At 47.4% G+C, this 12,759-nt stretch overlaps 1 protein-coding gene across 1 annotated transcript in view; it reads left to right on the top strand.

Annotated features, from left to right (window-relative positions):
• Nucleotides 1–12,046, top strand: part of LOC135539341 (FYVE and coiled-coil domain-containing protein 1-like) — a 41,919-nt gene extending 29,873 nt beyond the window's left edge. The window contains exons 17-19 of the mRNA XM_064965162.1: nucleotides 7,441–7,651; nucleotides 9,867–9,976; nucleotides 11,463–12,046. Of these exons, the coding sequence (XP_064821234.1) occupies nucleotides 7,441–7,651; nucleotides 9,867–9,976; nucleotides 11,463–11,532 (391 nt within the window). The 3' untranslated portion in view covers nucleotides 11,533–12,046. The remainder of the gene's footprint in view (nucleotides 1–7,440; nucleotides 7,652–9,866; nucleotides 9,977–11,462) is intronic.
• Nucleotides 12,047–12,759: the final 713 nt, after the last annotated feature.

Here is a 12,759-nt window from a genome sequence, read left to right as displayed (position 1 = left end):
GCCAAAAATCTTAAATTTGGACTCATCAGACCAAAGGACAAATTTCCACCGATCTATTGTCCATTGATCATGTTTCTTGGCCCAAGCAGGTCTCTTCTTATTGGTGTCCTATAGGGGCGGCAGGGTAGCCTAGTGGTTAGAGCGTTGGACTAGTAACCGAAAGTTTTCATGTTCAAATCCCCGAGCTGACAAGGTACAAATCTGTCGTTCAGCCCCTGAACAGGCAGTTAACCCACTGTTCCTAGGCCGTCATTGAAAATAAGAATTTGTTCTTAACTGACTTGCCTAGTTAAAGTCCCCCACACCTCTCTGATTCAGTTGGGTTAAATGCTGAAGACACATTTCAGTTGAAGGCCTTCAGTTGTACAACTGACTAGGTTGAGCTCATGCTGTAAACACAATCCAGTTCAAAGTTAATGGCAAAGTTATAGGCCTACTGCAATAGAATCCTACTCCAATGTGCTCTGCCTACAAGAAAATCTCTTGCACAGTTAGTTTTGCATACTAAGTTTGCGTAGTTTGTTTTGTTTCGGTGTGTTATATTGAAAGTGCCTAATATTGTGTTGATTCGAGCACAATTCCCACAGTAGAGCTAAACATTGATACTGACAAAGGAGAAAACTGTAGAATCGTGAGTGAAGTTCAGTCTCGTGCTTCTCTGCATGTGCTGATATTTCTTCTGCGTGGCAGTCTGAGGGGAGGGAACATTGCTTAGAAGGCAAGGTGTATTATTTTGAACATACTATTAAAATAGTACTCACTTATAGGAGTGGCTAATTATTTACAAGTTGCTAGCTTTCCCATAAACCCATCGTCGAAACCACATTTTCATCTTCTTCTGTGGTTTGGAAACTTCCTGTTCTTTGACTGACGAAGACACAGAGTTTGGAAAAGGTCTAAGTATACAGCATACGTGTTGCAACGGAGCCTTCAATCGCAAAGGGGTGTTGCGATTCCACTCTGTTGTGGAATTGCCACAAATGAATGACATCTGGCGCAACTTAACAGAGGGATAATGGGTAATGTGAATGAGGTATTTGAATGGGTTCCTATGTATGACCAGAACCAGCTCCCATAAAGATCTAGTCAAAAGAAGGGGAAAGACACAGTGTCATTTGAGATGAAAACAAGCCCATCTTTCTGGTTGTCCCTGGAGTTATCTTTCTGCAGCTTCTTCTTTCTACATTTACATTTACATTTAAGTCATTTAGCAGACGCTCTTATCCAGAGCGACTTACAAATTGGTGAATTCACCTTCTGACATCCAGTGGAACAGCCACTTTACAATAGTGCATCTAAATCATTAAGGGGGGGTGGTGAGAAGGATTACTTATCCTATCCTAGGTATTCCTTGAAGAGGTGGGGTTTCAGGTGTCTCCGGAAGGTGGTGATTGACTCCGCTGTCCTGGCGTCGTGAGGGAGTTTGTTCCACCATTGGGGGGCCAGAGCAGCGAACAGTTTTGACTGGGCTGAGCGGGAACTGTACTTCCTCAATGGTAGGGAGGCGAGCAGGCCAGAGGTGGATGAACGCAGTGCCCTTGCTTGGGTGTAGGGCCTGATCAGAGCCTGGAGGTACTGCGGTGCCGTTCCCCTCACAGCTCCGTAGGCAAGCACCATGGTCTTGTAGCGGATGCGAGCTTCAACTGGAAGCCAGTGGAGAGAGCGGAGGAGCGGGGTGACGTGAGAGAACTTGGGAAGGTTGAACACCAGACGGGCTGCGGCGTTCTGGATGAGTTGTAGGGGTTTAATGGCACAGGCAGGGAGCCCAGCCAACAGCGAGTTGCAGTAATCCAGACGGGAGATGACAAGTGCCTGGATTAGGACCTGCGCCGCTTCCTGTGTGAGGCAGGGTCGTACTCTGCGGATGTTGTAGAGCATGAACCTACAGGAACGGGCCACCGCCATGATGTTGGTTGAGAACGACAGGGTGTTGTCCAGGATCACGCCAAGGTTCTTAGCGCTCTGGGAGGAGGACACAATGGAGTTGTCAACCGTGATGGCGAGATCATGGAACGGGCAGTCCTTCCCCGGGAGGAAGAGCAGCTCCGTCTTGCCGAGGTTCAGCTTGAGGTGGTGATCCGTCATCCACACTGATATGTCTGCCAGACATGCAGAGATGCGATTCGCCACCTGGACATCAGAAGGGGGAAAGGAGAAGATTAATTGTGTGTCGTCTGCATAGCAATGATAGGAGAGACCATGTGAGGTTATGACAGAGCCAAGTGACTTGGTGTATAGCGAGAATAGGAGAGGGCCTAGAACAGAGCCCTGGGGGACACCAGTGGTGAGAGCGCGTGGCGAGGAGACAGATTCTCGCCACGCCACCTGGTAGGAGCGACCTGTCAGGTAGGACGCAATCCAAGCGTGGGCCGCGCCGGAGATGCCCAACTCGAAGAGGGTGGAGAGGAGGATCTGATGGTTCACAGTATCGAAGGCAGCCGATAGGTCTAGAAGGATGAGAGCAGAGGAGAGAGAGTTAGCTTTAGCAGTGCGGAGCGCCTCCGTGATGCAGAGAAGAGCAGTCTCAGTTGAATGACTAGTCTTGAAACCTGACTGATTTGGATCAAGAAGGTCATTCTGAGAGAGATAGCGGGAGAGCTGGCCAAGGACGGCACGTTCAAGAGTTTTGGAGAGAAAAGAAAGAAGGGATACTGGTCTGTAGTTGTTGACATCGGAGGGATCGAGTGTAGGTTTTTTCAGAAGGGGTGCAACTCTCGCTCTCTTGAAGACGGAAGGGACGTAGCCAGCGGTCAGGGATGAGTTGATGAGCGAGGTGAGGTAAGGGAGAAGGTCCCCGGAAATGGTCTGGAGAAGAGAGGAGGGGATAGGGTCGAGCGGGCAGGTTGTTGGGCGGCCGGCCGTCACAAGAAGCGAGATTTCATCTGGAGAGAGAGGGGAGAAAGAGGTCAGAGCACAGGGTAGGGCAGTGTGAGCAGAACCAGCGGTGTCGTTTGACTTAGCAAACGAGGATCGGATGTCGTCGACCTTCTTTTCAAAATGGTTGACGAAGTCATCTGCAGAGAGGGAGGAGGGGGGGAGGGGGAGGAGGATTCAGGAGGGAGGAGAAGGTGGCAAAGAGCTTCCTAGGGTTAGAGGCAGATGCTTGGAATTTAGAGTGGTAGAAAGTGGCTTTAGCAGCAGAGACAGAGGAGGAAAATGTAGAGAGGAGGGAGTGAAAGGATGCCAGGTCCGCAAGGAGGCGAGTTTTCCTCCATTTCCGCTCGGCTGCCCGGAGCTCTGTTCTGTGAGCTCGCAATGAGTCATCGAGCCACGGAGCGGGAGGGGAGGACCGAGCCGGCCTGGAGGATAGGGGACATAGAGAGTCAAAGGATGCAGAAAGGGAAGTGAGGAGGGTTGAGGAGGCAAAATCAGGAGAAAGGTTGGAGAAGGTATGAGCAGAGGGAAGAGATGATAGGATGGAAGAGGAAAGAGTAGCGGGGGAGAGAGAGCGAAGGTTGGGACGGCGCGATACCATCCGAGTAGGGGCAGTGTGGGAAGTGTTGGATGAGAGCGAGAGGGAAAAGGATACAAGGTAGTGGTCGGAGACTTGGAGGGGAGTTGCAGTGAGGTTAGTGGAAGAACAGCATCTAGTAAAGATGAGGTCGAGCGTATTGCCTGCCTTGTGAGTAGGGGGGAAGGTGAGAGGGTGAGGTCAAAAGAGGAGAGGAGTGGAAAGAAGGAGGCAGAGAGGAATGAGTCAAAGGTAGACGTGGGGAGGTTAAAGTCGCCCAGGACTGTGAGAGGTGAGCCGTCCTCAGGAAAGGAGCTTATCAAGGCATCAAGCTCATTGATGAACTCTCCGAGGAACCTGGAGGGCGATAAATGATAAGGATGTTAAGCTTGAAAGGGCTGGTAACTGTGACAGCATGGAATTCAAAGGAGGCGATAGATAGATGGGTAAGGGGAGAGAGAGAATGACCACTTGGGAGAGATGAGGATCCCGGTGCCACCACCCCGCTGACCAGAAGCTCTCGGGGTGTGCGAGAACACGTGGGCGGACGAAGAGAGAGCGGTGGGAGTAGCAGTGTTATCTGTGGTGATCCATGTTTCCGTCAGTGCCAGGAAGTCGAGGGACTGGAGGGAGGCATAGGCTGAGATGAACTCTGCCTTGTTGGCCGCAGATCGGCAGTTCCAGAGGCTACCGGAGACCAGGAACTCCACGTGGGTCGTGCGCGCTGGGACCACCAGATTAGGGTGGTTTGCGGCCACGCGGTGTGGAGCGTTTGTATGGTCTGTGCAGAGAGGAGAGAACAGGGATAGATAGACACATAGTTAACAGGGTACAGAAGAGGCTACGCTAATGCAAAGGAGATTGGAATGACAAGTGGACTACACGTCTCGAATGTTCAGAAGTTAAGCTTACGTAGCAAGAATCTTATTGACTAAAATGATTGAAATGATACAGTACTGCTGGAGTAGGCTAGCTGGTAGTGGCTGCGATGTTGACACTACACTAATCAAGTCGTTCCGTCGAGTGTAATAGTTTCTACAGTGCTGCTATTCGGGGGCTAGCTGGCTAGCTAGCAGGTTAATTGCGTTACGTTACTTTAAAAGAACGACAATAGCTGGCTAGCTAACCTAGAAAATCGCTCTAGGCTACACAATTGTCTTAGATACAAAGACGGCTATGTAGCTAGCTGGCTACGATCAAACAAAACAAACCGTTGTACTGTAATAGTTACTACAGTGCTGCTATTCGGGGGCTAGCTGGCTAGCTACGTTAGAAGAACGACAATAGCTGGCCAGCTAACCTAGAAAATCGCTCTAGGCTACACAATTGTCTTAGATACAAAGACGGCTATCATCTTTGCCTCTGGCTGTGAATATAGCTGGGAATCTGGCTGCATGTACTGGCTGTGAATGTAGCTGGGAATCTGGCTGCATGTACTGGCTGTGAATGTAGCTGGGAATCTGGCTGCATGTACTGGCTGTGAATGTAGCTGGGAATCTGACTGCATGTACTGGCTGTGAATGTAGCTGGGAATCTGACTGCATGTACTGGCTGTGAATGTAGCTGGGAATCTGGCTGCATGTACTGGCTGTGAATGTAGCTGGGAATCTGACTGCATGTACTGGCTGTGAATGTAGCTGGGATTCTGACTGCATGTACTGGCTGTGAATGTAGCTGGGAATCTGGCTGCATGTACTGGCTGTGAATGTAGCTGGGAATCTGACTGCATGTACTGGCTGTGAATGTAGCTGGGAATCTGACTGCATGTACTGGCTGTGAATGTAGCTGGGAATCTGGCTGCATGTACTGGCTGTGAATGTAGCTGGGAATCTGACTGCATGTACTGGCTGTGAATGTAGCTGGGAATCTGACTGCATGTACTGGCTGTGAATGTAGCTGGGAATCTGACTGCATGTACTGGCTGTGAATGTAGCTGGGAATCTGGCTGCATGTACTGGCTGTGAATGTAGCTGGGAATCTGACTGCATGTACTGGCTGGGATTCTGGCTGGGAATCTGGCTGCATGTACTGGCTGGGAATCTGGCTGCATGTACTGGCTGTGAATGTAGCTGGGAATCTGACTGCATGTACTGGCTGGGATTCTGGCTGGGAATCTGACTGCATGTACTGGCTGTGAATCTGGCTGGGAATCTGACTGCATGTACTGACTGTGAATGTAGCTGGGAATCTGACTGCATGTACTGGCTGTGAATGTACTGGCTGTGAATGTAGCTGGGAATCTGACTGCATGTACGGGCTGTGGATGTAGCTGGGAATCTGGCTGGGAATCTGACTGCATGTACTGGCTGTGAATGTAGCTGGGAATCTGACTGCATGTACTGGCTGTGAATGTAGCTGGGAATCTGGCTGCATGTACTGGCTGTGAATGTAGCTGGGAATCTGACTGCATGTACTGGCTGTGAATGTAGCTGGGAATCTGACTGCATGTACTGGCTGTGAATGTAGCTGGGAATCTGGCTGCATGTACTGGCTGTGAATGTAGCTGGGAATCTGACTGCATGTACTGGCTGTGAATGTAGCTGGGAATCTGACTGCATGTACTGGCTGTGAATGTAGCTGGGAATCTGGCTGCATGTACTGGCTGTGAATGTAGCTGGGAATCTGACTGCATGTACTGGCTGTGAATGTAGCTGGGAATCTGACTGCATGTACTGGCTGTGAATGTAGCTGGGAATCTGACTGCATGTACTGGCTGTGAATGTAGCTGGGAATCTGGCTGCATGTACTGGCTGTGAATGTAGCTGGGAATCTGACTGCATGTACTGGCTGGGATTCTGGCTGGGAATCTGGCTGCATGTACTGGCTGGGAATCTGGCTGCATGTACTGGCTGTGAATCTGGCTGGGAATCTGACTGCATGTACTGACTGTGAATGTACTGGCTGTGAATGTAGCTGGGAATCTGACTGCATGTACGGGCTGTGGATGTAGCTGGGAATCTGGCTGGGAATCTGACTCCATGTACTGGTTGTTAATCTGGCTGGGAATCTGACTGCATGTACTGGTTGTTAATCTGGCTGGGAATCTGACTGCATCTTCTGGCTGGGAATCTGACTGCATGTACTGGTTGTTAATCTGGCTGGGAATCTGACTGCATGTACTGGCTGGGAATCTGACTGCATGTACTGGCTGGGAATCTGGCTGGGAATCTGACTGCATGTACTGGCTGGGAATCTGGCTGGGAATCTGACTGCATGTACTGGCTGGGAATCTGGCTGGGAATCTGACTGCATGTACTGGCTGGGAATCTGGCTGGGAATCTGACTGCATGTACTGGCTGGGAATCTGGCTGGGAATCTGACTGCATGTACTGGCTGGGAATCTGGCTGGGAATCTGACTGCATGTACTGGCTGGGAATCTGGCTGGGAATCTGACTGCATGTACTGGCTGGGAATCTGGCTGGGAATCTGACTGCATGTACTGGCTGGGAATCTGGCTGCATGTACTGGCTGGGAATCTGGCTGGGAATCTGACTGCATGTACTGGCTGGGAATCTGGCTGGGAATCTGACTGCATGTACTGGCTGGGAATCTGGCTGCATGTACTGGTTGGGAATCTGGCTGGGAATCTGGCTGGGAATCTGGCTGCATGTACTGGCTGGGAATCTGACTGCATGTACTGGCTGGGAATCTGGCTGGGAATCTGACTGCATGTACTGGCTGGGAATCTGGCTGGGAATCTGACTGCATGTACTGGCTGGGAATCTGGCTGGGAATCTGACTGCATGTACTGGCTGGGAATCTGGCTGGGAATCTGACTGCATGTACTGGCTGGGAATCTGGCTGGGAATCTGACTGCATGTACTGGCTGGGAATCTGGCTGGGAATCTGACTGCATGTACTGGCTGGGAATCTGGCTGGGAATCTGACTGCATGTACTGGCTGGGAATCTGACTGCATGTATTGGCTGGGAATCTGGCTGGGATTCTGACTGTGGTGTTTTGTTATTAATGTGTGTCCTCCTCTCCAGGTTGCAAGTTCCGTTCAGTGTGGAGGAGATCAGTGTATTTGGTGACGGTCTGAGGGAGCTGTTCATCAGGTCTGGTTGTTACAGCTCCATCCCCATTACTGGGTCTACCCTTGGTGCTACCATACACTGGCTGTTCACCTCACAACCCAAGAGCATCTCATTTAGTGTGCTGTACAGAGAGGACACACACACACCTCTGGAGGAGGCTAAGGTATATTTAACACACACTGCTGGAGTAGGTCAGTTATTAGTGTTCAAAATAATGTGTTCTAATGTGTAGGATTAGGTTTAGGTTTAATGTTTTCTAAGGTATAGGATTAGGATTAATGTGTTCTAAGGTATAGGATTAGGATTAATGTGTTCTACGGTATAGGGTTAGGATTGATGTGTTCTAAGGTATAGGGTTAGGATTAATGTGTTCTACGGTATAGGGTTAGGATTGATGTGTTCTAAGGTATAGGGTTAGGATTAATGTGTTCTACGGTATAGGGTTAGGATTAGGTTGAATGTTTTCTAAGGTATAGGGTTAGGATTAATGTTTTCTAAGGTATAGGGTTAGGATTGATGTGTTCTAAGGTATAGGGTTAGGATTAGGTTGAATGTTTTCTAAAGTATAGGGTTAGGATTAGGTTGAATGTTTTCTACGGTATAGGGTTAGGATTGATGTGTTCTAAGGTATAGGGTTAGGTTGAATGTTTTCTAAAGTATAGGGTTAGGATTAGGTTGAATGTTTTCTAAGGTATAGGGTTAGGTTGAATGTTTTCTAAAGTATAGGGTTAGGATTAGGTTGAATGTTTTCTAAAGTATAGGGTTAGGATTAGGTTGAATGTTTTCTAAAGTATAGGGTTAGGATTAGGTTGAATGTTTTCTAAAGTATAGGGTTAGGATTAGGTTGAATGTTTTCTAAAGTATAGGGTTAGGATTAGGTTGAATGTTTTCTAAGGTATAGGGTTAGGATTAGGTTGAATGTTTTCTAAAGTATAGGGTTAGGATTAGGTTGAATGTTTTCTAAGGTATAGGGTTAGGATTGATGTGTTCTAAGGTATAGGGTTAGGATTAGGTTGAATGTTTTCTAAAGTATAGGGTTAGGATTAGGTTGAATGTTTTCTAAAGTATAGGGTTAGGATTAGGTTGAATGTTTTCTAAGGTATAGGGTTAGGATTAGGTTGAATGTTTTCTAAAGTATAGGGTTAGGATTAGGTTGAATGTTTTCTAAAGTATAGGGTTAGGATTAGGTTGAATGTTTTCTAAAGTATAGGGTTAGGATTAGGTTGAATGTTTTCTAAGGTATAGGGTTAGGATTAGGTTGAATGTTTTCTAAAGTATAGGGTTAGGATTAGGTTGAATGTTTTCTAAAGTATAGGGTTAGGATTAGGTTGAATGTTTTCTAAGGTATAGGGTTAGGATTAGGTTGAATGTTTTCTAAGGTATAGGGTTAGGATTGATGTGTTCTAAGGTATAGGGTTAGGATTAGGTTGAATGTTTTCTAAAGTATAGGGTTAGGATTAGGTTGAATGTTTTCTAAGGTATAGGGTTAGGATTAGGTTGAATGTTTTCTAAGGTATAGGGTTAGGATTGATGTGTTCTAAGGTATAGGGTTAGGATTGATGTGTTCTAAGGTATAGGGTTAGGATTAGGTTGAATGTTTTCTAAGGTATAGGATTAGGATTAGGTTGAATGTTTTCTAAAGTATAGGGTTAGGATTAGGTTGAATGTTTTCTAAAGTATAGGGTTAGGATTAGGTTGAATGTTTTCTAAAGTATAGGGTTAGGATTAGGTTGAATGTTTTCTAAAGTATAGGGTTAGGATTAGGTTGAATGTTTTCTAAGGTATAGGGTTAGGATTGATGTGTTCTAAGGTATAGGGTTAGGATTAGGTTGAATGTTTTCTAAAGTATAGGGTTAGGATTAGGTTGAATGTTTTCTAAGGTATAGGGTTAGGATTAGGTTGAATGTTTTCTAAGGTATAGGGTTAGGATTGATGTTTTCTAAAGTATAGGGTTAGGATTAGGTTGAATGTTTTCTAAGGTATAGGGTTAGGATTAGGTTGAATGTTTTCTAAGGTATAGGGTTAGGATTAGGTTGAATGTTTTCTAAAGTATAGGGTTAGGATTAGGTTGAATGTTTTCTAAGGTATAGGGTTAGGATTAGGTTGAATGTTTTCTAAGGTATAGGGTTAGGATTAGGTTGAATGTTTTCTAAGGTATAGGGTTAGGATTAGGTTGAATGTTTTCTAAGGTATAGGATTAGGTTGAATGTTTTCTAAGGTATAGGGTTAGGATTAGGTTGAATGCGTTCTAATGTATAGGATTAAGATGAATATGTTCTAAAGTATAGGGTTAATAATGTGTTATTATAGTTTTAGGTTTAATAATCTGTTCTACTGTTTAGGGTTAAGGTATTCTGTCCTGTCTCTCTCTATTCCAGGTACTGATCCCTCTGACTCGTTGTCAATCCCACAAAGAGACCATGACAGGAGAGCTGATAGTCAGGAACACTGGAGAATACACACTCATCTTTGACAACTCCTTCTCCAGGTACACACATCTATACCCACACACTTCTATATACACACACATCTGTGCACACACACATCTATACACACGCAGGTCTATAACTCCTTCTCCAGGTACACACACATCTATGCACACACACATCTATACACACACACACATCTGTGCACACACACATCTATACACACGCAGGTCTATAACTCCTTATCCAGGTATACACACACACATCTATGCACACACACATCTATACACACACACACATATGTCTATACACACACACATCTATACACACACACACTTCTATACACACACAGGTCAATAACTCCTTCTCCAGGTACACACATCTATAACATGGTAGATGTAACAGTCTGTATGTTCTATCCTGCCCTCACCCCGTTCTGTCTCCTCTCTATCCCCCCTCACCCCGTTCTGTCTCCTCTCTATCCCCCCTCACCCCGTTCTGTCTCCTCTCTATCCCCCCTCACCCTGTTCTGTCTCCTCTCTATCCCCCTCACCCCGTTCTGTCTCCTCTCTATCCCCCCTCACCCCGTTCTGTCTCCTCTCTATCCCCCCTCACCCCGTTCTGTCTCCTCTCTATCCCCCCTCACCCTGTTCTGTCTCCTCTCTATCCCCCCTCACCCCGTTCTGTCTCCTCTCTATCCCCCTCACCCCGTTCTGTCTCCTCTCTATCCCCCCTCACCCCGTTCTGTCTCCTCTCTATCCCCCCTCACCCCGTTCTGTCTCCTCTCTATCCCCCCTCACCCCGTTCTGTCTCCTCTCTATCCCCCCTCACCCCGTTCTGTCTCCTCTCTATCCCCCCTCACCCCGTTCTGTCTCCTCTCTATCCCCCTCACCCCGTTCTGTCTCCTCTCTATCCCCCCTCCCCCCGTTCTGTCTCCTCTCTATCCCCCCTCACCCCGTTCTGTCTCCTCTCTATCCCCCCTCACTCTGTTCTGTCTCCTCTCTATCCCCCCTCACCCCGTTCTGTCTCCTCTCTATCCCCCCTCACCCCGTTCTGTCTCCTCTCTATCCCCCCTCACCCCGTTCTGCCTCCTCTCTATCCCCCCTCACCCCGTTCTGTCTCCTCTCTATCCCCCCTCACCCCGTTCTGTCTCCTCTCTATCCCCCTCACCCCGTTCTGCCTCCTCTCTATCCCCCCTCACCCCGTTCTGTCTCCTCTCTATCCCCCTCACCCCGTTCTGTCTCCTCTCTATCCCCCCTCACCCTGTTCTGTCTCCTCTCTATCCCCCTCACGCCGTTCTGGCTCCTCTCTATCCCCCCTCACCCTGTTCTGTCTCCTCTCTATCCCCCCTCACCCCGTTCTGTCTCCTCTCTATCCCCCCTCACCCTGTTCTGTCTCCTCTCTATCCCCCTCACGCCGTTCTGGCTCCTCTCTATCCCCCTCACCCCGTTCTGTCTCCTCTCTATCCCCCCCTCACCCTGTTCTGTCTCCTCTCTATCCCCCCTCACCCTGTTCTGTCTCCTCTCTATCCTGTCATCTGTGGTGTAGGTTCATCTCTAAGAAGGTGTTGTATCGTCTGAGTGTTGAGCACCCAGTGGTCTACGATGGAACTCATTGACAGTCTGGAGAGGAGAAGACTGTTCTGGTCCTTTATCCGCAGTCTCTCTGTTCTCTTTCGATGAGAGGGTGTTTGAAACAAAGGGACTGACTAAGATGAGAAAAACTCTGTTCTCTTTTCGGCATCTGGCTGTTGTTATTATATAAGAGGGAGGTTTGGTTGTGTTGTTAAAGTAGAGTTGAATGGACCCGGACAGACTGGAGAGTTGAATGGACCCGGACAGACTGGAGAGTTGAATGGACCCGGACAGACTGGAGAGTTGAATGGACCCGGACAGACTGGAGAGTTGAATGGACCCGGACAGAATGGGGAGTTGAATGGACCCGGACAGACTGAAGAGTTGAATGGACCCGGACAGACTGGAGAGTTGTGACGTCATGTAAAACAAGGAGTTGGAATGTTCCTGCTGCTGTATCAGGAGGTCTGGTCTGGTTTAGAAAATGGTAGGCAGAGAAAGGTCATATGAAAACACTTGTATGTTATTGATCAAATTAAAGCATGTTAAATGTTTAAATGTTTCTCTTAGCTGCTATATCAATAGGTTTACCTGTACCAAACACCAACACTGGTCAGGACTGGTCTGAACTGGTCTGGTTTCATTCAATAGTACCCAGAGAAAGGTCATGAAGTGGAAACACTCAGCATGTAAAGATATGTAAAGCTTGGCTGTAACACTGCATAGTGTAAATCTGTAACACTGCATAATGTAAAGCTTGGCTGTAACACTGCATAGTGTAAATCTGTAACACTGCATAATGTAAAGCTTGGCTGTAACACTGCATAGTGTAAAGCTGCAACACTGCATAATGTAAAGCTTGGTTGTAACACTGCATAGTGTAAAGCTTGGCTGTAACACTGCATAATGTAAAGCTGTAACACTGCATGGTGTAAAGCTGTAACACTGCATGGTGTAAAGCTGTAACACTGCATAGTGTAATGCTGTAACACTACATAGTGTAAAGCTTGGTTGTAACACTGCATAGTGTAAAGCTTGGCTGTAACACTGCATAGTGTTAAGCTGTAACACTACATAGTGTAAAGCTGTAACACTGCATAGTGTAAAGCTTGGCTGTGACACTGCATAGTGTAAAGCTTGGCTGTGACACTGCATAGTGTAAAGCTTGGCTGTAACTGCATAGTGTAAAGCTTGGCTGTAACACTGCATAGTGTAAAGCTTGGCTGTAACACTGCATAATGTGTTTCTCATTTGGAAGAATGTATGAAAAT

Source organism: Oncorhynchus masou, unplaced genomic scaffold, assembly GCF_036934945.1.
Source record: "Oncorhynchus masou masou isolate Uvic2021 unplaced genomic scaffold, UVic_Omas_1.1 unplaced_scaffold_675, whole genome shotgun sequence".
NCBI classification, from domain to species: Eukaryota; Metazoa; Chordata; class Actinopteri; order Salmoniformes; family Salmonidae; genus Oncorhynchus; species Oncorhynchus masou.
This window is presented reverse-complemented; position numbering and strand designations above follow the sequence as displayed.